The following is a 27,578-nucleotide window of genomic DNA, read 5'->3' as shown; positions in this document are numbered from 1 at the left end:
ATGCCTCTTCAGGCCCGCTTGGCTTCACATTCCAGGATGTGCGGGTCTAGTTGAGTGACCACACCTTCATGGTTATCTAGGTCATGAAGATCTTTTTTGTATAGTTCTTCTGTGTATTCTTGCCACCTCTTCTTGATCTCTTCTGCTTCTATTAAGTTCATACCATTTCTGTCCTTTATTGTGCCCATCTTTGCATGAAATGTTCCCTTGATATATCTAATTTTCTTGAGATCTCTAGTGTTTCCCATTCTATTGTTTTCCTCTATTTCTTTGCATTGTTCACTTAAGGCGGCTTTCTTATCTCTCCTTGCTATTCTATGGAACTCTGCATTCAGTTGCATATATCTTTTCCTTTCTCTCTTGCCTTTCAGTTCTCTTCTTTTCTCAGCTATTTAGAAAGCCTCCTCAGACAACCACTTTACCCTCTTGCATTTCTTTTTCTTTGGGATGGTTTTGGTCACAGCCTCCTGTATAATGTTACAAACCTCTGTCCATAGTTCTTCAGGCACTCTGTCTACCAGATTTAATCCCTTGAATCTATTCATCACCTCCACTGTATAGTCATAGGGAATTTGATTTAGGTCATACCCAAATGGCCTAGTGATTTTCCCTACTTTCTTCAATTCAAGCCTGAATTTTGCAATAAGAAGCTCATGATCTGAGCCATAGTCAGCTCCAAGTATTTTTGCTGATTTATAAAGAGTTTCTCCATCTTTGACTGCAAGGAATATAATCAATCTGATTTCACTGTTGACCATCTGGTGATATCCATGTGTACAGTCATCTCTTGTGTCATTGGAAGAGGGTGCTTTTGCTATGACCAGTGTGCTCTCTTGACAAAACTCTGTTTGCCTTTGTCCTGCTTCATTTTGTATCTTAAGACCAAACTTGTCTGTTATTGCAGGTATCTGGACTTCCTACTTTTGCATTCCAGTCCCCTATTATGAAAAGGACATCTCTTTTTGGCATTAGTTCTAGAATATCTTGTAGCTCTTCATAGAACCATTCAACTTTAGCTTCTGTGGCATTTGTGGTTGGGGCACAGACTTGGATTATTATTGTTATGTTCAATGGTTTGTCTTGGAAATGAACTGAGATCATTCTGTCATTTTCTAGATTGTACCCAAGTACTACATTTCAGACTCTTTTGTTGACTTTGAGGGATACTTCATTTCTTCTAAAGGACTCTTTCCCATAGTAGTAGATATAATGGTCATCTGAATTAAATTCACCCATCCCTTCCCATTTTAGGAAATGTGGTCTCTTAGCACTCGGAGAATGCCATGAGACTCAGATTCAGAATTATTTGCCTATAAGCTACAAAATCATGGCCATATGTATGTTTCAGGTCAGCACACATATGTACAACACATATTGAGATCTTTCAGGTATGAATATACATCAAAGAAAGCCACCATCTCCTTCTGAACCCAAGTAAGAGAAGGCTGTTTCTGTGGTTAACTAGAAGCAGGATTTTGAAACACCTTGATGTCAATCAAAAAATATTAGGTACAATCATGTGACCTCTCTTCCTTCTTCTCCAATTCCACTCCCTCACCACTACACCTCTTTTGCAGAAGAATGTAAACCTCTCTCTCATTTCATTTCAGTCAACAGTACATAATAAGATAAACAAGAGTATTCAGCAAAGGGCCATGATTATACTCTTAGTAGACAGTGAGTCAGAACCTTAACAGAAGAAAAAAGAGAAAATTAAATAGTAGATATATTAAGATGCAGTACAAAGTGAAGTAGTACTAAAATAAAAATTATGAAGACACATTATGGACTCTGAAACATTACCTAATTAAAGTTCAACCTTAATTTTTTGGATGAAAGCTTGGCAAAACTACACTCTATTCTAGACTACAAGGCTTACACATGATTATTCAGTGTGACCAGATTTACAATGAACAACTTTTCATGCTATTACATTTTTAAAACAATAATAATAACAAAAGAACAAGAAAAAAAGAAAAAGACTATCTACACTGGAATTATGGAAGATCACAGGGACACAGAATGGAGCAGATACAAAGAGAAGGGCTTAAAAAGAAGTGGAAATGAAAGCTAATTTAGTTCAGACGGGTAATGTTTCCTACAGAAACCCCAACCTGTTCTAGATTCACTTTCTGACCCAACTACTGGTGGTTTTTGGTAAGTCACTCTTTCCCTTATCTTCTTTTTAAAGCCCCTGTTAGACATCCCTTCCTGGGAAGCAGGAAACTAAGGGTAATTCCAGGCTTTAAGGAGTTTCTTTCATGTTTCTGAGCCTAATAAAACAATAAAAGGCTCTTGATAGTGCTCAAGGTGACTCCTAGCTGAGGTGTATCTTGGTTTGGGATGATATTCAAAGTATTTATAAATCAATACACACCAAGCACTTTGGACAAGTTTTAGATGCCCCTGTCAGGCAGGTGTTAAGCTACCAGAAAGAAAATCCAGGCTCAGCCCACTGAGCCATGAGGCACAGAAAGCCCAGTGTCTAAGGCCCATAGTATTTTAAAGTTCCCACAAAAGTGTTTTAATTTATTTTAAAATCAGAATTTTCAAAGTGACTATAACAATAATGTGAATGTACTTAGTGCCACTAAATTGTAAACTAAAAAAAGGTTAAAATGGTACTTTTATATTATATATATTTTACCATAATGAAAAATGCAAATACCATTTTGAAAAACTAACTCTATTAAATGATATAAACTCATATTGAAGCCAGGAAATGATGCCAGTAATTTAATACCCATAAACATCTCAAGGCAGTAAGCAATGGCAGCTATTATACAGAAAATTTTGCTTAAAATAGAGTACCAAAGTCCAAAAGTATTTCTCAGGAAAAGATGAGTGTTGTATGATTTAGTTTTGTGTAATAACACCCACTGGACTTCCCTGGTGGCTGAGCAGTAAAGAATCTGCCTGCAATGCAGGAGACGCAGGTTCAATTCCTGAGTCAGGAAGATCCCCTAGAGAAGGAAAAGGCAATTCACTCCAGTGAAGATCCCCTAGAGAAGGAAATGACAATTCACTTCCTGGGAAATCCCATGGCCAGAGAAGTCTGGCAGGCTACAGTCCATGGGATCACAAAAGAGATAGATACGACTTAGCATCTAAACAACAACAAAAATAACACCCATAGTATACTGATAATTTCAGGAGGGTCAGCAATAACATGATCACATAACATGGCTATAAAATACAATAGTATAGTCACAAATAATCAAAAATAGGCAAGGAGGCAGAACAGTATAAAAATATAAAAGAAAAAAGGATAGGTAATCTTTACAAAATACCAGTGAGAAATGCAGCCTAAAAATACATCTCTTCAATAAGCCTTTCAATTAGCAAAAGAGATACTGATGTATAGAACAGTCTTTTGGACTCTGTGGGAGAGGGAGAGGGTGGGATAATTTTGGAGAATGGCATTGAAATATGTATAATATCATATATGAAACGAGTCGCCAGTCCAGGTTCGATGCACGATATTGGATGCTTGGGGCTGGTGCACTGGGACGACCCAGAGGAATGGTTTGGGGAGGGAGGAGGGAGGAGGGTTCAGGATGGGGAACACATGTATACCTGTGGCAGGTTCATTTTGATATATGGCAAAACCAATACAATATTGTAAAGTTAAATAAAATAAAATTTAAAAATAAAAAATAAAAATAAATAAATTAACAAAAGTGAATATAATCCAACCTGGATTATATTTGCCTTTATGGCAATACAGTTGTAAAATAAATTATTTAATTTTTTTTTCTTTCAGTGGAAGAAGGAGCCCATGAAAGTCCTTAGGGCCCAGGTAAGTCATAATGTACCCCTGGGTCCTGGGAGTCCAGAATGCTGGGCTACTGAGGCAGCAGGGTTCTGGAGAACACAAGGCCACAGCAAATTTCTAAATAGCACAGAAATATCAATATTTTAACAATGCTGTATCCATACCAGGGCACAGAATCCCGGTGACAGGGTAGGTCAATCCTACCATTGTTGGGAATATTTTAAACAGATACAGCCTCTTTCTTACCTACTGGGCAACACTGCTTAGGTTCCTTGTAATCAATTTGGAATGCATGCCAGCTTTAATACGTAACTCTCTAAGAGTTCCTCAGTTTTTTATCTCTGAAAGAACTGAGATATGAAACATTTTCTGGCTTAAAGCTACACATATGCCTGGAAAGATAATTCAATAGACAGCTCTCTTTAGGAAAAAGGATGGTAATTCACACAGTAAAGACCAATCTTCTTCGTCTTCTTCTTCTTCTAAGTTGCTTCAGTCGTGTCCAACTCTGTGCAACCCCATAGACGGCAGCCCACCAGGCTCCCCCATCCAATCAGATGTACTCAAATGGCAGCTGCAGGGCTGGGAGGAGCCATGAATCTCCAAAATGCTCCCACCGAGGGACTGGTCATTTGACTCAGTCTTTGGTCCTACCTTTCTTTCCTACTATCTTGTAGGCTGACAACAACACTCATATGTAGAATCTAGCCAACACTCTCACTTACCATTTTTTCACCTTCTCAAGTCAATGGCTTAGATTCCATTATAACACCTCATTCCCATGACCACATCTTGGGATCTGTGATTCCCCCAGATTGTTCTAAATCAGAAATATCAATAAATTCCAGTACATCCCCTTCACTCACTACCTCTAATTCTTTTAGCTCTCTCACTCCTTCACTATTGCCATGCTTGTTCTTTTTTTTAATTCCCTACTCCTCAACTTCCTGAGTTTGCTAGTCCATGCCTGAAATAATTATTTTCCTTACTAATCCTAAGTGTGTTCAGTTGACTCTCCACCATTACCCTATCCTCACTTGTCCTTTGTCTAAAAGATTCATGTACCCTACAAACATCCAGTCTTAGACCAATCTTCTGATGTAATATCTCTGTGACTTTTCCTTTATTTTGGTTCTTTGGGAGACGGATAGGAAAGATTTTAAGAGAAGGTATCTTTCATTGAAATTAAACACCCCCTTTAGGAAGTGGAATTCTGAAGAAGAAACTTGCAATTCTCTTTCTTTTCTCTCCTTAGAAATAATTTCATAGCTTCCTAATATTTTGGATTTATTAATTCATATAGGGAGATTATTTGGATTCCCTTAAGACTTCTTAGGGCTTCCCTGGTGGCTCAGACGGTAAAGTGTCTGTCTGCAATGCAGGAGACCCAGGTTCGATCCCTGGATTGGGATGATCCCCTGGAGAAAGAAATGGCAGCCCATCCAGTATTCTTGTCTGGAAAATCCCATGGATGGTGGAGCCTGGTAGGCTACTGTCCATGGGGTCACAAAGAGTCGGACACAACTGAGCGACTTCACTTCACTTCAAGACTTCTTATAATTCCATCCTACTTTATGCAAATGTGAATTAAGCAAATGTAAGAGACAACAATATAAAAATTTATAAAGCCTCAATTCATGCATAAAATTTGAGATAATACAAATCAAAATATTTTAAGATTTCTCCAGAAACTGCATAATTGCAAAAGTGATAGACTGAGTGAATGGTGAGTTGTGTTTATGTAAAGGCCACATGGTGAGGTCTCTAGCAAGTAAAAAATATTCTCTTTATTTTGTCAGTATTTTATGAATCATATATTTTTTTATGTGAATGGTATCTTCTAAGTCTGAGTTCAGTCACTATTCTGCTATTACTTAACCATTCACTGTCATTACAATTTAAAATAGTTTTTATATTCTATAACAATGTAATGCAAGCATTATTAAATGGGGGTGCTAGAAGCAGTACTGAAAACATGCTCAAAGTCAATTACTTTGACAAGAAACTTAGAAGTAAATGAACAAAACTCTAAATAAAGCCAAACAACTGCCATCACATGCTGCATGCTGTGCTGTTAATGTGGAAACAAGCAACATGAGAAATACTAGACATAATGCTGAAAAAATTAAAAGTACAAATACATAACACAGTGGCTAAAGAGTTATTCACCCAAAAAATACATCCCACATTCTTTATATTTATGCTTATGGGAAAATTAGTCCTTTGAATTTTGTGAGTTTTTAATTATGTGCCTTGCAACTTCCTTTTTTTAGAGATGGGACCAAATCCCATGCAAATAAGGAAATGAGCCTGAAACTCATTTTTAAATAATATATATTTCCTTGTGGTTCTGATTATAAACCACCATGCTTGCTACACTGAAAAATGTTGAAAAGTGTAATAATGAAGGAAATCATCTAGAATTTCAGCATTCACTAGCCAACTTTTATAGCATTTAACAGTTTCTTCAGGCTTTTTTTCCTCCATACTTTTATCTAAAAGTATGGAGGAAAAATACACATACAATTTTGTATCTTAATGATTTTCCTTGACCTTAAATAAGAAGATTTATCAAGACACTAAGAACTATCCATGGACTTTCTAAAGGGTGGAATATATAAATATATAAAATATCTCATTATGTGATTACAACCTATTTAATTAGTACTGTCAGAAAGGAAAACAAAACTTTCCTTTACACTTATAGATTCTTCTGATTAGTCTAAGAATTAAACTGACATAAGACAGATTAGCCAGAAAAAGTCTAATTTAATTTCATACATACAGGAACCTGACATACATGAGAAGGTTCAAAGACAGAAAGATAAAATGAGGTATACATGTCATCCTGAGCTAAGGAATGGGATAGAGGCCTGGGGCGTCCAAAGATAGGAATTGTCTTATTTCAAGACAATAAGAGCAGATGTTTGGCAATTAGACATTTGCCCTGCAATATAGATGCAGCAACTTAGCTAAAATTTATCTCCAGTAATAACTTTTTTTTTTTCCTGAGAAAAATTCCCAGTTTAAATTCTTCTAGGTAGTTAAAGGAGGAGATTAGGTTATCTTAACCCACAGGGTCTTTGGCTCAAAAAAATCCTCATGCAGGAGTGAAACATTTTTTGGAGACTCATTCTGAATCCCTAGAGTACTGTACCCAATTCTAAAACATTGAGTAATTTCCAAGTTTGCCATAATAAATAATTCAGTGATGAATATCAATGGATATAAACTTTGTCCCTGGATTGAATTGTTTTTCTTGGGGAAATCCTTAGAATTATTAGATCAAATAGTGTATCAATTCATATTGAAAAATTCCTTTCCAGAAAGACAAACAATTTACAATATTTCTGGCAATAGAAAAAAAAGTAGCCATCTCACCCTAGTGTCACTCAACAGAGTATTATTATTTTAAAAAATATCACCAATTTTTCTAGCAAAAAAATGTACTGTTTTAATCCACACATTCTGTTATTTGTAGACTGAGATTTGCCCTGTATTTGTCAGTTAACTAATAATAATTATTTCCCAATTTGTGAATTGTCTTTATATGCCCTTGGCTCATTTACCTATGGTTGAACAGTTTTCCTGCCAATAAATCTGAATTCTTTATGTATTAAGCATATTAATCCATAAGCCATCATATTTGCTTTTCTAACAGCTTGATTTGTATTTTTTAATAAGAAAAAATAAATAATATTATAATATAGGTGGTATCAGGAATCTTTTATTTCCATAAATGGTTATGCCACTGTTTCAAATAACTTTTTATTATTCTCATCTGTTTATACTCTCAAATAACTTTCAGAATCTTAGAGTTCTCAGATAGTAAACAAAGTCCATTCGGATTTTTTAATGTAATTATATTAAATTTATAAATTTAACTTATAATTAATTTAGTTTCCCAGTCCCCTAAACAGTAGATATTCCCTTGTACTTGAGATTTCTGTTTCAGTTACCTTTGGTGTGTATTTATTAAAAAAAAAACAAAACACCCAAAACTTAATGCCTTCAAATAACAATTTATTATTATTTTCTTGCAATCTCTTGTGGTTTGTAGTCAGATGACAACTGAAGCTTCAGTCTATGCCCACGAGGCTGGATGTCCAAGATGGTTTCATCGTTCATAAGTTAAGTATATCATTATCCCTCCTCATGGCCTCTCCCTTCAGCAGAGTAGCCTAGATTTCCTAGCCCGTGGCTCAGGGCTCCAGGAATTGGAAGCAGTCTTATTAAAGCTAGCCTAGATTTGGCATAGAGTTACTGTTGTCATGTTCTATTGCTCAAATCTGTCACCTGACAACCGTGATTCAAAAGGTGGAGGAACATTTAACTCTTGCTGGGTAAGTAGCCTGTCTACCATCTTTGGAGAGGAGCTTCCACATCTTCTTTATTGATCTTTATCTGAGAATTTTCTTCATAAAAGTACTTAAAATTTGTGTTGCTATAGCAATTTCTATGTTTTTTTCTTTTATGGATTGCTTACTAAGCAGTTATTACTAATATGAAGGAAAAATATTATCTTTGATATATTTTATATTCAATCACCTTACTAAGTGGTCTAAACTGATTCTAAGTACTTATTATTTTAACATCCTGGTTCTCCTGAGAAGAAATCATACTATCCAAAAATAAAGATTTTTTTTCTCCTCTTTTTCAGTAGCTAAGTCTCTTATTTATTGCACCAGTTAGGACTTCTAGAACAAGACTAATAGGAAGCAGCCTTGTTTTGCTTTTGTTGTATAATGTTTTAAGTACAAGTACATGCTAGTAAAGTAATGCTCAAAATTCTTCAAGCCAGGCTTCAGCAATATGTGAACCGTGAACTTCCTGATGTTCAAGCTGGTTTTAGAAAAGGCAGAGGAACCAGACATCAAATTGCCAACATCTGCCAGACCATCGAAAAAGCAAGAGAGTTCCAGAAAAACATCTATTTCTGCTTTATTGACTATGCCAAAGCCTTTGACTGTGTGGATCACAAGAAACTGTGGAAAATTCTGAAAGAGATGGGAATACCAGACCACCTGACCTGCCTCTTGAGAAATTTGTATGCAGGTCAGGAAGCAACAGTTAGAACTGGACATGGAACAACAGACTGGTTCCAAATAGGAAAAGGAGTACGTCAAGGCTGTATATTGTCACCCTGCTTATTTAACTTCTATGCAGAGTACATCATGAGAAACGCTGGATTGGAAGAAACACAAGCTGGAATCAAGATTGCCAGAAGAAATATCAATAACCTCAGATATGCAGATGACATCAGCCTTATGGCAGAAAGTGAAGAGGAACTACAAAGTCTCTTGATGAAAGTGAAAGTGGAGAGTGAAAAAGTTGGCTTAAAGCTCAACATTCAGAAAATGAAGATCATGGCATCTGGTCCCATCACTTCATGGGAAATAGATGGGGAAACAGTGGACACAGTGTCAGACTTTATTTTTTGGGCTCCAAAATCACAGCAGATGGTGACTGCAGCCATGAAATTAAAAGACACTTACTCCTTGGAAGGAAAGTTATGACCAACCTAGATAACATATTGAAAAGCCAACTTTTTACTTTGCCAACAAAGGTCCATCTAGTCAAGGCTATGGTTTTTCCTGTGGTCATGTATGGATGTGAGAGTTGGACTGTGAAGAAGGCTAAGCGTCGAAGAATTGATGCTTTTGAACTGTGGTGTTGGAGAAGACTCTTGAGAGTCCCTTGGACTGCAAGGAGATCCAACCAGTTCATTTTGAAGGAGATCAGCCCTGGGATTTCTTTGGAAGGAATGATGCTAAAGCTGAAACTCCAGTACTTTGGCCACCTCATGCGAAGAGTTGACTCATTGGAAAAGACTGATGCTGGGAGGGATTGGGGGCAGGAGGAGAAGGGGACGACAGAGGATGAGATGGCTGGATGGCATCACTGACTCGATGGATGTGAGTCTGGGTGAACTCCGGGTGTTAGTGATGGACAGGGAGGCCTGGCGTGCTGCAATTTATGGGGTCGCAAAGAGTCAGACACGACTGAGTGACTGAACTGAACTGATACTGAAGTTGTAAAACTAGACATATTTTATCAGCATACATATTTCCCAGGGCTAAATTAAACCACTTATTTTCATATGCTAATATAATACAAATGAATAGAAAGGTAGATTCTTATTCCAGATAAATTGCATTTATGGAGCAGGACAATAAAACAAAGATGAGGAAGAAAGTAACTAATATATTTTAGATACTGCAATATTTTCTCCCTGAAATCTATAAACTTGTTCCCAAAATAAATCATAACCATAAAATATTCCATTAACTCCCACAAATAGCTAATATCTCTAGATAAATATAAAACATCATAAATCTCAACAATTTGTCCTTTCTTCTCAAGCTTGACTATTTACACTAGATGTAAAGAATCATATTAAGCACAGAAATATTAGAATATGGCTTTTCAGCTCTGTTATACTCACAAGTGGCTGATATTCATATGGTGGAGCATATTCTTCAGCATATGTTGTCAATGTACACCTAACAAAGATAAGTCAATATCTGAGAAAAGAATGACTCCAAAAGAAAAACATCTTAATTTTTTAGTAATATGTGCTTTAAACAAAATAAAAACATTTCAAGGAAAATTGGCCTTAATAAAAATTTTAAATTTTTTAATTTCCCAGGCCTCATTTATAGTGTTAACTATCACCAGCAAGGTGCCTTCCTTCAATTACTTCCAGTATCACCTACTATTCTTCTATGCTAACGATATGCTACCAAGTCCCAAAGCTCAGGTTCATTCCAGACAAGGGTTCTCTTTTCCACTCACTTTGTACTTTTCAAATTTTTGACCCTATACCCCATGTTCTCTGCTAGTTGGCAACTGAAAAATAATACAAACCAGGTCATCTGAGATTACATAGTTTCCCCAACCTCCACTCCATGAAATACATAGAAATGCTGAGTGAAATACATCCTTCTCCCCCAAGTCTTACAAACACAGTCTAAGACTCAAAGCTGGAGTTTGAACTGCCTATCAAGGGCAGGAGACATGACCTTGGGTTCACAGAAGGCACAGAGCTAAATTGCTACTTATAATCAGGAGTTTGTAAAGGCTGTACCTCCATATGTGTGTGTGCTAAGTGTCCAACTCTTTGTGACCCTATATACTGTATCTCACCAGAACTAAACTGCTGCTTCTAGTCAAGAGTCTGTAAATGTTGTACCTACATATAAAAGAGACCAAAGAAACTCTAGCCATCAGACTAGGGAAACTTGCAAGAAAGTTTCTCTCTGTCTAGTACTCAGAATTGGGGAAAATTTTTTTCTCCTATGAGAAATTACTGTCCTGATTCTGTTCCTGGCAATATTATGGGATTAGATGGTCAAAGAAATTCATCTGAGAATTGCAAACCTAAAAATACCAGGAAAAAGGACATTTAAACATTTTAACATATGACTGAGCTGAAGGGAGGGTAGAGAACAAGTAGAAGAATTCAAAACTAACTAGGATGTCAACTAAGAATGGTTACTGGGTACAGATGCTAATATTTATCTGGTGCTAACCACCAATTCGGAGAAGGAGATGGCACCCCACTCCAGTACTCTTGCCTAGAAAATCCCATTGACAGAGGAGCCTGGTGGGCTGCAGTCCATGGGGTCCCAAAGAGTTGGACACAACTGAGCGACTTCACTTTCACTTTTCACTTTCATGCATTGGAGAAGGAAATGGCAACCCATTCCAGTGTTCTTGCCTGGAGAATCCCAGGGATGGGAGAGCCTTGTGGGCTGCCATCTATGGGGTCGCACAGAGCCGGACATGACTGAAGCGACTTAGCAGCAGCAACCACCAATTAATTACTGTCAGATTTTCAAGATGTGATTTCCAGAGGCGCAACATTAGCATTATCTGGGGACTTGTTAGAAATGCAAATACTTGGATGTCACGCCAAGTCCACTTAATTACAAATTCTAGGAGTGGGCCCCACAATCTTGCTTTAACAAGCCGTTTAGGTCATTGGTCCCCTATCTTTTTGGCAAGAGGGACCTACTTCGTGGAAGACAATTTTACCAGACTGGGAATGGGGGGACATGGTTTGGGGATGATTCAAGCAGATTACATTTATTGTGCACTTCATTTCTATTATTATTACATCAGCTCCACTGGAGACCATGAGGCATTAGATCCTGGATGTTGGGGACCCCTGCTCTAGGTGATTCTAAAAGTATGAGTATTGGCAATTAAAAGAACAAAAATTAGAAGTGTAACTTTCAAACCAGCAAATAGGATATTATTTAAAATTTTTAAAGAACACTCTAATAGAAAGCAGGAAAGGATAAAAAAAAATGTGAAAATTTTTTTCTGCTCAGAAGACAATTAAAATCATAAAAAACTAAACACCTTGGGTAATCACAAAGAAAGTAAAGGAATTAAACCCATCAGTGAAAATATTTTCTCAAACTTAGATTGAAAATCAAGCTGTATTATATAGCCCAACTCTATGGGGTGTTTTTTGTACTAGTATTTTTTTTTGTTTTGTTTTTGGTTTTCAAGTATAGTTATCTATAATATTATATTAGTTTTAGGTACAGCATAGTTATTCCGTATTCTTATAGATTATACTTCATTAACAGTTATAACAAAATAATGGCTATAATTCTCTGTGTTGTACAATCTATATTTGAGCTTGTTTATTTTATACATAGTGGTTTTGTATATCATACTCCAATCTTCCTTTCCTCCTTTTCTTCTCCCCATTGGTAGCCCACTAGCTTGTTTTCTATGGGTCTGTTTCTGTTTTCCTATATACATTTGTTTGTTTTATTATTTTTTTACATTACACAGATAAGTGATAACATACAGTATGTCTTTTTCCGTCTGACTTTTCTCACTAGGCCTAATATTCTCTAGGTCCACCCATGATGCTGCAAATGGCAGGATGACATTCTTTGTATGGCTGAGTAAAATATATCATTGTATATATATACCACTGTATATATATATATATACCACATCTTTATTCATGTGTTCAAGGACATTTTGGTTGCTTCCATATCCTAGCAATTGTAAACAGTGCTGCTCTGAACATTACAGTATATGTATCTTTTCAAATTAGTGTTCCTTTTTCTTCTGGAAATATACTCAGGAGTGTAATTGCTGGATCATAAGGTAGTTCTATTTTTAGTTTTTGAGAAAACTTCATACTGTTTTCCACAGAGTCTGTGCCTTACATTCCCAAGAGTGTGCAGGGGTTCCGTTTTTTCCACATCACACCCACATTTGTTATTTGTGTTCTTTTTTAATGATAGCTGTTCTGATAGGTGTAGGGTGATATCTCATTTTTCTTTTGATTCAGTCAGTTCAGTTCAGTTCAGTCGCTCAGTCATGTCTGACTCTTTGAAACCCCATGAACTGCAGCACACCAGACCTCCCTGTCCATCACCAACACCCAGAGTCTACCCAAAACCATGTCCATTGAGTTGGTGATGCCATCCAACCATCTCATCCTCTGTCGTCCCCTTCTCCTCCTGCCCTCAATCTTTCCCAGCATGAGAGTCTTTTCAAATGAGTCAGCTCTTCGCATCAGGTGGCCAAAGTATTGGAGTTTCAGCTTTAACATCAGTCCTTCCAAAGAACACCCAGGACTGATCTCCTTTAAGATGGACTGGTTGGATCTCCTTGCTGTCCAAGGGACTCTCAAGCGTCTTCTCCAACACCACAGTTCAAAAGCATCAATTCTTTGGCACTCAGCTTTCTTTATAGTCCAACTTTCACATCCATAACATGACTACTGGAAAAACCATAGCCTTGACTAGACGGACCTTTGTTGGCAAAGTAATGCCTCCACTTTTTAATATGCTGTCTAGGTTGGTCATAACTTTCCTTTCAAGAAGCAAGCATCTTTTAATTTCATGGCTCCAATCACCATCTAGAGTGATTTTGGAACCCCCAAATATAGTCAGCCACTGTTTCCACTGTGTCCCCATCTATTTGCCATGAAGTGATGGGACCAGATGCCATGATCTTAGTTTTCTGAATGTTGAGCTTTAAGCCAACTTTTCACTCTCCTCTTTCACTTTCATCAAGAGGCTCTTTAGTTCTTCTTCACTTTCTGCCATTAAGAGTGGTGTCATCTGCATATCTGAGGTTATTGATATTTCTCCCAGCAAACTTCATTCCAGCTTGTGCATCCTCGAGCTCAGCGTTTCTCATGATGTACTCTGCATATAAGTTAAATAAGCAGGGTAACAATATACAGCTTTGACATACTCCTTTTTGTATTTGGAACCAGTCTGTTGTTCCATGTCCAGTTCTAACTGTTGCTTCCTGACCTGCATACAAATTTCTCAAGAGGCAGGTCAGGTGGTCTGGTATTCCCATCTCTTTCAGAATTTTCCAGTTTATTGTGATCCACACAGTCAAAGGCTTTGGCATAGTCAATAAAGCAGAAATAGATGTTTTTCTGGAACTCTCTTGCTTTTTCGATGATCCAGCAGATGTTGGCAATTTGATGTCTGGTTCCTCTGCCTTTTCTAAAACCAGCTTGAACATCTGGAAGTTTATGGTTCACGTATTGCTGAAGCCTGCCTTGGAAAATTTTGAGCATTACTTTACTAGTGTGTGAGATGAGTGCAATTGTGTAGTAGTTTGAGTGTTCTTTGGCATTGCCTTTCTTTGGGATTGAAATGAAAACTGACCCTTTCCAGTCCTGTGGCTGCTGTTGAGTTTTCCAAATTTGCTGGCATATTGAGTGCAACACTTTCACAGCATCATCTTTCAGGATTTCAAATAGCTCAACTGGAATTCCATCCCCTCTACTAGCTTTGTTCATAGTGATGCTTCCTCAGGCCCACTTGACCTCACCTTCCAGAATGTCTGGCTCGAGGTGAGTGATCACACCATTGTGATTATCTTGGTCATGAAGATCTTTTTGTACAGTTCTTCTGTGTATTCTTGCCACTTCTTGATATCTTCTGCTTCTGTTAGGTCCATACCATTTCTGTCCTTTATCAAGCCCATCTTTGCATGAAATGTTCCCTTGGTATCTCTAATTTTCTTGAAGAGATCTCTAGACTTTCCCATTCTATTGTTTTTCTCTATTTCTTTGCACTGATCACTGAGGAAGGCTTTCTTATCTCTTCTTGCTATTCTTTGGAACTCTGCATTCAAATGGGTATATCTTTCCTTTTCTCCTTTGCTTTTCACTTCCCTTCTTTTCACAGATATTTGTAAGGCCTCCTCAGACAGTCATTTTGGTTTTTTTGCATTTCTTTTTCTTGGGGATGGTCTTGACCTGTCTCCTGTACAATGTCACATACCTCCATCCACAGTTCATCAGGGACTCGGTCTATCAGATCTAGTCCTTTAAATCTATTTCTCACTTCCATTGTATAGTCATAGGAATTTGATTTAGGACATACCTGAATGGTCTAGTGGTTTTCTCCACTTTCTTCAATTTCAGTCTGAATTTGGCAATAGGGAGTTCATGATCTGAGCCACAGTCAGCTCCCAGTCTTGTTTTTGCTGACTGTATAGAGCTTCTCCATCTTTGGCTGCAAAGAATATAATCTATCTGATTTCAGTGTCGACCATCTGGTGATGTCCATGTGTAGAGTCTTCTCTTGTGTTGTTGGAAGAGGGTGTTTTCTATGATGAGTGTATTCTTTTGGCAGAACTCTATTAGCCTTTGCCCTGCTTCATTCCTTATTCCAAGGCCAAATTTGCCTGTTACTCCAGGTGTTTCTTGACTTCCTACTTTTGCATTCCAGTCCCCTATAATGAAAAGGACATCTTTTTTGGGTGTTAGTTCTAGAAGGTCTTGTAGGTCTTCATAGTACCGTTAAACTTCAGCTTCTTCAGCGTTACTGGTCAGGGCATAGACTTGGATTACCATGATATTGAATGGTTTGCCTTGGAAACGAAGAGAGATCATTGTGTTGTTTTTGAGTTGCATCCAAATACTGCATTTTGGACTCTTTTGTTGACCATGATGGCTACTCCATTTCTTCTAAGGGATTCCTGCCCACAGTAGTAGATATAATGGTCATCTGAGTTAAATTCATCCATTCCAGTCCATCTTAGTTCACAGATCCCTAGAATGTCGATGTTCACTCTTGCCATCTCCTGTTTGACCACTTCCAATTTGCCTTGATTTATGGACATAACATCCAGGTTCCTATTCAATATTGCTCTTTACAGCATTGAACCCTGCTTCCATCACCAGTCCCATTACAACTAGGTGTTGTTTTTGCTTTGGCTCCATCCCTTCGTTCTCTCTAGAGTTATTTCTTCACTGATCTCCAGTAGCATATTGGACACCTACCGACCTGGGGAGTTCATCTTTAAGTGTCCTATCTTTTTGCCTTTTCATACTGTTCATGGGGTTCGCAAGGCAAGAACACTGAAGTGTTTTGCCATCCCCTTCTCCAGTGGACCACTTAATGTTTTGATTTGCGTTTCTCAAATAATTAACAATACTGAGCAGCTTTTCATGGGCCTCTTAGCCATCTGTGTGTCTTCCGCAGAAATATGTCTATTCAGGTCTTCTGCCCAATTTTTAATGGGGTTGTTCGTTTTTTTATATTGAGTTATATGAGCTATTTATATATTTTGGATATTAACCCCCTGTTGATCACAGCATTTGAAAATATTTTCTCCTATTCAATAGGTTATCTTTTCATTTTGTCAGTGGTTTCATTCGCCATGCAAAAGCCTTTAAGTTTTATTTGTTATCCTATTTGTTTATTTTTGTTTTTATTTATTTTGCTTTAGGAGACAGACTCCAAAAAGCACTGCTATGATTTATGTCAAAGAGTGTTCTGCTTATGTTTTCCTCTAGGAGCTTTATGGTATCTGGTCTTACATTCAGGTCTTTAATCCATTTATAATTTATTTTTTGAACATGGTTTTAGAGAATGTTCTAATTTCATTCTTTTACATGTAGCTCTCCAGTTTTTATGTCCAGCACTATTTATTGAAGGGAGTGTCTTTTCTCCACTGTATATTCTTGCCTACTTTGTCATAGATTATTTGACCATGGATGCATGGGTTTATTTCTAGACTCTCTAGTCTGTCTCATTAATCTATGTATCTGGTTTTATGCCGGTACCATGTTCTTTTGATTACTGTAGCTTTTTCGTAGATTCTGAAGTCAGCAAGAATGATACCTTCAGCCTTGTTATTTTTTCTGACGATCACGTTGGAAATTTTTTGCCACACATTAACACGCAGTAGTCTTTTGTGGTTCCATATAAATTTTAGGATTATTTGTTCTAGTTCCATGAAAACTGTCATGAGTATTTTAACAGGGATTGCATTAATTGCTTTCTTTGAAAAGTATGGCCATTTTAACAATATTATTTTTCTAATCCATGAACATGGGATATCTTTCCATTTTAAAATATCATCTCTAATTTCCTTTATATATTTTAAATATCATCTTCAATTTAAATTTATAAAAATATAAATCAATATTTTATAGTTTTCAGAGTATAGGTATTTCACCTCCTTGGTTAAGTTTGTTCCTAGGTATTTTATAATTTCTTATTCAATTTTAAATAAGCCCCCTCCCTTTTTTTCTTTCTCTTTCTGAAAGCTCATTATTAGTGATTAATAATATACAGATTTATGTATATTAATCTTGTATCTTACAACTTTACTGAATTGATTTATTAGTTCTAATAGTTTTTTTTGGAGATTTTAGGGTTTTCTATATGCAGTATCAGGGCTTCCCTGTTAGCTCAGATGATAAAGCATCTACCTGCAATGAGGGAGACCTGGATTTGATCCCTGGGTTGGGAAGATGCCCTGGAGAAGGAAATGGCAGCCCACTCCAGTACTCTTGCCCGGAAAATTCTGTGGATGGAGGAGCCTGGTAGGCTATAGTCCATCGGATCCCAAATAGTTGGACATGACTGAGCAAATTCACTGGTTCACTGGATACACAGTATCATGTCATCTGCCAATAGAAACAATTTTACTTCTTCCCTTCCACCTTGGATGCCTTTTATTCCCTTTTCTTATATGACTACTGTGGCTAGGACTTCCAATACCATGTAAATAGAAGTGGCAAGACTGGGCATCCTTGTCTTGTTCCAGACTCTTGGCATATATTGGTGCATGAGCTGTGGTAAACTAGCCATGGTCACAGTACTGTTCTGGGCTATCTCTGAGGCATTGCTTGAGTTAGCACTAACAATGGCCATTGTGCCTCCACTGAGAACCAAGTCATTTTTGTATCCCATGGCCAAGCTTTTTCCCTGGTCTTGGCAGTCCTAGATCTCTGTGATGTGAAGTAAGTGAGGCTAGAGCATTTGCTCACCTCAGGCTGGGGCACATGCCAAAGTGTTTCCAGGAAACCCAGCAACCAGTAGAGCAGTCTTCAATTGACGTCTGATCTGCCTCAGAATCCAGACTTCACATAACCCTTCTATTAGTCTCAGCAGTCCTCCAGCCAGCCAAGGGGGCTCATCTCTCCTTTTCTGGGCCCTAGGACTGGGGTACCTGATGTGTGACTTGAACCATTCAGTCTCTGGGGCATGTCTCCACTCATGCAATCTTTTTCTTCTGGGTCCCCTCCCAGGGGCACAGATTCCAGGTTGACTGCTTTTCTTTCCTCTCTACTTAATTACATGTGTACTTTTGTTATAGTCTTGGTTGAACAGAGGTCTTTCTTCCAGTTTCTAGTTAGCTTACAGTGAGAATTTTTCCACGTGTAGATGTATTTTTTAATGTGTTCATGGGGGGAAGTGAGTTCCATGTCCTCCTACTCTATATCTTGGTTGATCTTCTCCCCAACTCTATGCTTTTTACACCTAAAATAAAATTATTTTCCAAAAAATGTTTGAAAATAAAAGGATATTAAAAATATATATTCAGCAAATATTAACCAAAAGCAACTGTTCTTATTAATATCATATGTAATTGATATTGAATCAAAAATTATTAGTTATAAAGATCATTACTTACTGATTAAAGGAATAAGTCACTAAAGAAGACATAATAATCCCAAATCAATAAACCTAACAACACAGAGAATATGTAAGACAAAAAATGACAGAATCACTAGGATAAAATGACTAATTCATGGTTATACAGGAAGAATGAACCACATGCCTAGAACTTGGGTTCCTTAAACCTATATCTACATACATCTTCCAATACCGTATAGATTAACAGCAAACAAAATCATGTAAGTATTGATGCATAGAGTGTAACAGAGGCTAGAAAAGACTACAAACTTCTGTTTACACAGAGGTGGGAGAACAATCCAGAATCAGTAGAAGCAGATCCAGAGCCCATTTAGGAGCAAAATCAGGCAAGGATTACATGGAAAAGGAGAAAGAGAAATACTGAGAACAAGCTGGGAAAATGCTGAAAACAAGCCTGAGACTAGAGGATTTGAACATCGGCTTTCGAAGAAAAAGACTTGGAAATTATGAAAGACCACAATAGCAGTCTTGGGAAGGCACTGCCTCTAGAAAACTAACAAGGTAAAGAAAAATAAGAAATTAAGCCCACAAGTTAAGGGTCCTAGAACCACCACTCTTTCATAAAAGATGCCATTAATGAAATAAAGCTCATTTCACTGATTCAACAGAAGAGGGCACTCCTGAACCAAGATATTGAGGAAACTGCCCAACTTTCATTCCCTCTTTGTACAATTACATGGTTGCTACTATTCCAAGAAATCTCAATATATTTAAATAGCAAAAGGCAACATTACTATAAGAAGAAAACAATAAGTGAAAATCAAAACTAAACTGATGAAAATCCTCCCAAGAAATATTTTCCCAAATAGTCACAGAAGCTCTCCATCAACATTTGTATTCAATGATGTACTAAAGATTCTGGCAGATACAGTAAAACAAGAAAACGAAGCACAAATATACTAATGTGAATGGAAGAACAATATTCTCATTTTCCAACAGATGATAAGGTTGTACGTTAGACTACCCAAACGAATCTACAAATCATAAAAATAGGCAACTTTCAGGGAGGTTGTTAGATATAAGATCAATATACAAAAATATAACAGCCATACACCAATAACAAGAAATTAGAAAGTGTAATTAGTGGTAAAATCCCACTTATAATTGCAATAAAATCTCTGAGCTTCCTATAGGAATACAACAGAAGATTGACATTTATGCAGAAAATGTATAAAAAAATCAAAAGGACATAAAGAACTGATTTATAATGGATGGCTCAACATATGTTACATATGTGTATGTGTATATATATAATTTCTAAAAGGTTTAATGTTTGATATTTTATATATAGGTCTTGATTAAATTTTAATTTAAAACTTCTATTGCTCAAAAGACAGTATAAACAGTTATAAGACTAGGAGTTATTATAATATAAAATTAACTAAAGCAAGATTAGCCCATATTTTATAAATTCTTACAAATCAATAAAAGACAACATCTCATAAAAATGGGTTTTTTAAATAACCAGTCAATTCATACTAGAAAAATCAGAATGACTAATGAAATTTTAAAATGAATTAAAACTTAAAATTCAGACAAATTTAGTGATTAGTGAAATGCAAAGTAAAACTACAAGATATAACATGTTATATCCATTAGATTGGTAAAAACTAAAATTTTTCTAAATGTTGATAAAAATCTGAAAGAATGAAGATATTAGTACACTATTGGTGGCAATATTTTTACAAAATTGAAGATGCACACATCTTTTTTTTTAATGAAAATACATTAACATTTTATTTTTTTTTTAATTTTATTTTTAACCTTTACAATATTGTATTAGTTTTGCCAAATATCGAAATGAATCCGCCACAGGTATACCTGTGTTCCCCATCCTGAACCCTCCTCCCTCCTCCCTCCCCATACCCTCCCTCTGGGTCGTCCCAGTGCACCAGCCCCAAGCATCCAGTATCGTGCATCGAACCTGGACTGGTGACTCGTTTCATACATAAGTATAAAGAAATCCTTGCATATATATTGAAGGAGACATATGTACATGTATACAGATATTCAATGAAGCCTTATTTGCAATAATAAAAACTTGAAAACTATCTAATGGGTCCATCAACAGGGTGGATATATTGGATAACTAGATAAATCATTTTTCAAAAAAACTGTAGAGCAAATTTGATTAAAAATATTAACTTACATTGTAACCAGATAATGAGTTGATGAGTGTTTGAAAGTATTTTATTTGGAAATATTCCATCTTAAAAAGTTTAAGTGTGAATAGATGACTATAAATAAACTTATTCTCCTACTTTATTCTCACCTGATGTTATGACTCAAATATGATTATCATTCAAATATCAAAGTTTGCTTTGGGCAGGTCGACCTTGAAAGCTAGCATTGGGCATCTCTCAACTCACTTAAAGCAGGCAGAAACCCATTCCCCGAGTTCACGCCCTTTTCAGTTTAGTTCAGTCACTCAATTGTGTCCAACTGTTTGTGAGCCCATGGACTGCAGCACTCCAGGCTTCCTTGTCAATCACCAAACCCTGGAGCCTGCTCAAACTCATGTCCACTGGGTCAGTGAAGCCATTCAACCATCTCATCCTCTGTCATCCCCTTTTCCTCCTGCCTTCAATCTTTCCCAGCATCAGGGTTTTTTTCAGTGAGTCAGTTCTTCATATCAGGTAGCCAAAGTATTGGAGTTTCAGCTTCAGCATCAGTCCTTCCAATGAATATTCAAGACTGATATCCTTTAAGATGGACTGGTTGGATCTCCTTGCAGTCCAAGGGACTCTCAAGAGTCTTCTCCAACACCACAGTTCAAAAGCATCAGTTCTTTGGTGCTCAGCTTTCTTTATAGTCCAACTCTCATATCCATACATGACTACTAGAAAAACCATAGCTTTGACTAGATAGACCTTTGTTGGCAAAGTAATGTCTCTGCTTTTGAATATGCTGTCAATGTTGGTCATAGCTTTTCTTCCAAGGAGTAAGTGTCTTTTAATTTCATGGCTGCAGTCACCATCTGCAGTGAATGGCTGCAGTCACCATCTGCAGTGATCTTGGAGCCCAAGAAAACAAAGTCAGTCACTGTTTCCATTGTTTCCCCATCTATTTGCCATGAAGTGATGGGACCGGATACCATAATCTTAGTTTCCTGAACGTTGAATTTTAAGCCAACTTTTTCACTCTCCTCTTTTGCTTTCATCAAGAGGGTCTTTAGTTCTTCATTTTTTGCCATAAGGGTGGTGTCATCTGCATATCTGAGGTTATTGATATTTCTCCCGGCAATCTTGATTCCAGCTCGTGCTTCATCCAGCCCAGCGTTTCTCATGATGTACTCTGCATATAAGTTAAATAAGCAGGGTGACAATGTACGGCCCTGACATACACCTTTTGTAATTTGGAACCAGTCCGTTGTTCCATGTCCAGTTCTAACTGTTGCTTTTTGACCTGCATACAGATTTCTCAGGAAGCAGGTTAGGCAGTCTGGTATTCCTAGCTCTTGAAGAACTGTCCTCAGTTTGTTGTAATCTATACACTCAAAGCAGAGAAGGCGATGGCACCCTACTCCAGTACTCTTGCCTGGAAAATCCCATGGATGGAGGAGCCTGGTAGGCTGCAGTCCATGGGGTCGCTAAGAGTTGGACACGACTGAGCGACTTCACTTTCACTTTCCACTTTCATGCATTGGAGAAGGAAATGGGAACCCACTCCAGTGTTCTTGCCTGGAGAATCCCAGGGACGGGGGAGCCTGGTGGGCTGCCGTCTATGGGGTCGCACAGAGTCGGACACGACTGAAGTGACTTAGCAGTAACAGCATACACTCAAAGGCTGTAGTGTAGTCAATAAAGCAAAGTAGATGTTTTTCTGGAACTCTCTTGCTTTTTCGATGATCCAGTGGATGTTGGCAATATGATCTCTGGTTCCTCTGCCTTTTCTAAAACCAGCTTGAACATCTGGAAGTTCATGATTCACTACTGTTGAAACCTTGCTTGGAGAATTTTGAGCATTACTTTGCTAACGTATGAGATGAGTGCAATTGTGCAGTAGTTTGAACATTCTTTGGCATTGGAATGAAAACTGACCTTTTCCAGTCCTGTGGCCACTGCTGAGTTTTCCAAATTTGCTAGCATATTGAGTGCACCACTTACACAGCATCATATTTTAGGATTTGAAATAGCTCAACTGGAATTCCATTACCTCCACTAGCTTTGTTCCTGGTGATGCTTTCTAAGGTCCATTTGACTTCGTATTCCAGGATGTCTGGCTCTAGGTGAGCAATCACACCATTGTGATTATCTGGGTCATGAAGATCAGGCCCTTTTCCCTTTCTTTATTATCACCTCCAGGCATAGAGCCTGATACAAGGTAGACACTGAAAAGTATTTACTAAATGAATAAAGCAATAAAATAAATTAAAACATAAAGAAATATAGAGAATTCAATTCAATGAGAATTCTAAGTAAACAGAGGTAGAAGATTAACTGAAAAGGCAATGATATAGCTAGACAACATGGAAACTTTTACAGTACTGAATAATGACTTTCAGTCAGTTATGGCTACTTATAAACTCTTAGTGATTCTCCTTTTCTTTTCTATAAATCTGAAGAAGAGAGTAACAGTCTTTAAGTGATGTATTTAATCGAATTATCATTTGAGAATAAAAATATGAAAGACCAACATGAATCTTCCTCTTAGATATCAGCTTAAAGCTGTACCCAAATAAAGAACATAAGGAAGGAAAGAAAAAGTCCATAGAAGAGAAATGGCCTTCAGAGAAATTCGGGAAAGCAAAAGGAGAGAGAGGGAAAGGAAGCATTGGTTCTTGGCATATTCTGGGGAAGGGGTATTCTGGCTCATGAGTAGAACAGAGCTGGAGTATATCAATGTCAGGGCTCCAGTCCAACTTATGGCAGACAACTTTTACTTTAATTCATGTCTGGAGTCACAGGAGCAAGCCTATGCTATGCCTCCTCTACCACTCCATCACTATCCATAGATGAGAGGTCCAAACATCAGACTCCAGCTCATGTCTGTCAGAGCTCTCCCCTGAAACATCTTAAGAAACACTAATGGGAAAGGGTCACTCTCCTGTGATGAGAATCACGGGCTATAATGTCCCTATTCTAAGAGGGAGCAAATGAAGCCAACAGGAAGAGAATCCTGGAGGTTTTCTAGTCCTGATTTCAGCAGTCTCTGAAACTCAACCCTTCAGTGCACTTTCCCAGAGTTCCGTGAGGTACTTGAGTGCTGTTTTCAATGAACTCCCTTTTGGGCCCAAGGTAATTTTAATTGTGCCTTCTCTTACGTACAGCCAAAGGGTCCTATTACAATCAGGCATTCAAAGTCTGAGGCCATTGATCACTGTAATCATATAGCTAATCCCCTTCACTCTGATTCCAAACAGACTGGCAACCTTCTGACTAGAGTTTGGCTTTTTATACAGCTTTTTTTTTTTTTTTTTAATGAGAGAGAATGCTTTTATTAGTCTGACATGACTGGAATGCTTGAAGATTTTATTTCTCATTATAAATTAACTAATTAGAATTCTGGCTTTTCTTGTAAGTTTAATGTGCACAACTCAATTTCCATGAGTCAGATAAATTCTGAAGCACAGAAAAAATTGTCTTTCTGGGAATGTAAAACTGAAGACCAGATGCTGGTAAATTCACCAAGATATGCCATGCTGAAAGGACACTTGGAAATTCACTAGCTGGCTTTAATCCAGCACCACCCACAGTTTGCCACTCATGCCCTCTTCAACCTTTAACAGTTGTAAGGTAGAGAACAACTAAAAGTGTTTTGTAAGATGAGAAAGGAAAAGGAGTCTGTTATGACAGTTACCATTAAAGCCATGTATCATTTAAAACACCAACACCAAGTAACATCAGTGGTAACATGTATGACTCTATAAGATGATGCACCAAAACCTAGAATGAGATGATGTACCATGGAATCACAGCTTCTTAAGTCTGGAAGAATTTTAAAGGTTAACCGCTTCTTTTCTTTTTTATCAAGAAGAGGGGCAGATTTTTTCTCACCCAGCTTCCCAACAGCCAGAAAAGTGACATGCGACATCTATTCAACTAATCAGATGGTCCCACCTAAGAACCTAAGTTACCAACTCAATTAACGAATTAATTTGGAATTAATCCAATCACTGACAGCAGTAGAAGCAGCATCCATTTTTAGAACGAGTATAGCCACAGAGGGCCTTGAATTCTACTTGACACTGTGTGATACAAGGGAAGGGAAATCTTATAGCCACTCTGGGAAATCTGTCTCACTCTGGACAAGCAACCATCATTTTAAAAAATCTCCTATCAAGCTAAAATGGATATCCCTGTCATTTCCTCCTCCTATTTACTGAGGAAGCTGTGAAGACAAATCTGATAGTTCTTCCACAACTGCTGAATGCCAAGACTATTTTTCAGAAACCAACCTTGAAAAAACTAGTGAGTAAGAGATGGGGAAGAAAGAAAAAGTGGAGGATAATTTGAATCTGCTTTTACTCCTGATCCAACCCAAGCTGTGGTTTAGTTCCGTAGCAGCTTAGAAGCAGTATTCCCCTCTCATGAAGAACACAGAACTGAACCCCAAAATTCTAATCTCCGCTTTTACAAGCAAGTAGTCATGGGGATTTTGGCAAGCACTTAAGCCTTCTGCATCTTAATTTCCTTTATTAGTATCTGATCCATATGTATTTATAGAATGGATGGATTAATAAGGAATTGGAGTTCTTTATTACCTCTGTGCTTTGATTTATTCATCTATACAATTAATAAAATGTCTATCCAAATGGCCTTGTAATGATGTGGGGAGCAAAAGGATAGAGGATCATGCATACTTTGAAGGATATGGAGTGCTCTTATCCATTTAAGCATGAAAGACACATGAAAGACACATACTAGAAGGGTTAAGAACAACAGACCCTGCAGTCAGATAGGCCAGACATGAAGTTAAAACCCAGCCCTGGTGCTTATTAAGTAAGGACCAGAGGAAATCCTGGAAAGTTACTTTACCTCTCTGAGCCCCTTTGTAATGGAGATAGATAGTAGCAACAGCCATCTCAAAGAATGAGAATTAAATGAAATAAGCCCTTAGCTCAGTGCCAGAGTATGTGCTCATTAACACTAAAAGAAAAAAAATACTGTAATGATACTAAGTAAACAGAAGAACATGATTTACTTTTCATTTTAATTGGATTATTCAAACTGCTTAATGGAGAACAGATTGAAAGGGACAAGACTGGAAGCAGAGGAACTAGTTAAGATATTTGTATTAGCAACGGTCTGGGTCACTGACTCTTCTCATCCTCCAGTCTCAAATATCCACTTGCTATCTAATATTTGCTTTTCTTCCCATCTTCACTGCCTCAATGAATGGCCCCATTAAGCCCTTGTTGGGTAAGCCAGAAGCTGGTATTCAACTTTGAATCTTCTCTACCTTCATAACTAAGTTGCTCACTTAGTCGTGTCCAACTCTTTGCGACCCCCATGGACTGTAGCCCACCAGGCTCCTCCAGGCTCCTCCGTCCATGGGATTCTCCAGGCAAGAATACTGGAGTGGGTTGCCATTCATAACTAACCAATCATCAAGTAAATGTTTATTACTCTCTTTTAAGATGTCTAAAATCTGAGCCCTTCTTTCCCTCCATGCCACCATCACTAAAGTTCAGGCCTTTATTGTGTCTTGCCTTGATTAGTTCAGCAGTCTTTTGACTGTAGTCTCAGGTACCTACCAATCTGTTTTCTGCTTTCTGAACACAAATCTGATCTTTCCTACCCCACAGGTGCATACTTTTCACTCCTGCCTGCATGATAAAGACCATATTCCTTAACATAGCTTTCAGGCCTTGCTTGCTTCGTCCCCAGCATCTCTCTCCAACTTTGGCTGTCAACAGACCAACTGTGTACTCTGAGCCAGGCATGTTCATCATACGTCCCATGTCTGTATGGCCAATATTCTCAGCCTGGGCTGCCCTTCTCTCCTGTTGGTCTCAGTTCAGTTCAGTGACTCAGTTGTGTCCAGCTCTTTGCGACCCCATGGACTGAAGCATGCCAGGCCTCCTTGTCCACCACCAACTGCCAGAGTATACCCAAACTCATGTCCATTGAGTCGGTGATGCCATCCAGCCATCTCATCCTCTGTCGTCCCCTTCTCCTCCTGACCCCAATCTTTCCCAGCATCAGGGTCTTTTCAAATGAGTCAGCTCTTCGCATCAGGTGGTCAAAGTATTGGAGTTTCAGCTTTAACATCAGTCCTTCCAATGAACACCCAGGACTGATCTCCTTTAGAATGGACTGGTTGGATCTCCTTGCTGTCCAAGGGACTCTCAGGAGTCTTCTCCAACACCACAGTTCAAAAGCATCAATTCTTCAGTGCTCAGCTTTCTTTATAGTCCAACTCTTACATCCAGACATGACTACTGGAAAAACCACAGCCCTGACTAGATGGACCTTTGTGGACAAAGTAATACCTCTGCTTTTTAATATGCTGTCTAGGTTGGTCATAAATTTCCTTCCAAGGAGTAAGTGTCTTTTAATTTCATGGCTGCAATCACCATCTGCAGTGATTTTGGAGCCCCCCAAAATAGTCAGCCACTGTTTCCACTGTTTCCCTACCTATCTGCCATGAAGTGATGGGACCAGATGCCATGATCTTAGTTTTCTGAATGTTGAGCTTTAAGCCAACTTTTTCACTCTCCTCTTTCACTTTCATCAAGAGGCTTTTTAGTTCCTCTTCACTTTCTGCCATAAGGGTAGTGTCATCTGCATATTTGAGGTTATTGATATTTCTACCAGCAATCTTGATTCCAGCTTGTGCTTCCTCCAGCCCAGCACTTCTCACAATGTACTCTGCATAGAAGTTAAATAAGCAGGCTGACAATA

The 27,578-nt window shown here is 37.8% G+C and overlaps 1 protein-coding gene across 4 annotated transcripts in view; it reads right to left on the bottom strand.

Annotated features, from left to right (window-relative positions):
- C8H9orf135 (chromosome 8 C9orf135 homolog) overlaps positions 1-27,578 on the bottom strand; it is a 161,034-nt gene that overhangs the window by 14,087 nt on the left and 119,369 nt on the right. For 3 of the 4 annotated variants that reach the window (XM_027549439.1, XM_027549438.1, XM_027549435.1), the window contains one exon: positions 10,221-10,278. The exons of the other annotated variant lie outside the window; for it this stretch is intronic. In XM_027549439.1, coding sequence (XP_027405240.1) covers positions 10,221-10,278 — 58 coding nt within the window. The remainder of the gene's footprint in view (positions 1-10,220; positions 10,279-27,578) is intronic. 4 annotated transcript variants of the gene reach the window in all.

Source organism: Bos indicus x Bos taurus, chromosome 8 (assembly GCF_003369695.1).
Source record: "Bos indicus x Bos taurus breed Angus x Brahman F1 hybrid chromosome 8, Bos_hybrid_MaternalHap_v2.0, whole genome shotgun sequence".
In the NCBI taxonomy this organism is placed as follows: Eukaryota; Metazoa; Chordata; class Mammalia; order Artiodactyla; family Bovidae; genus Bos; species Bos indicus x Bos taurus.
This window is presented reverse-complemented; position numbering and strand designations above follow the sequence as displayed.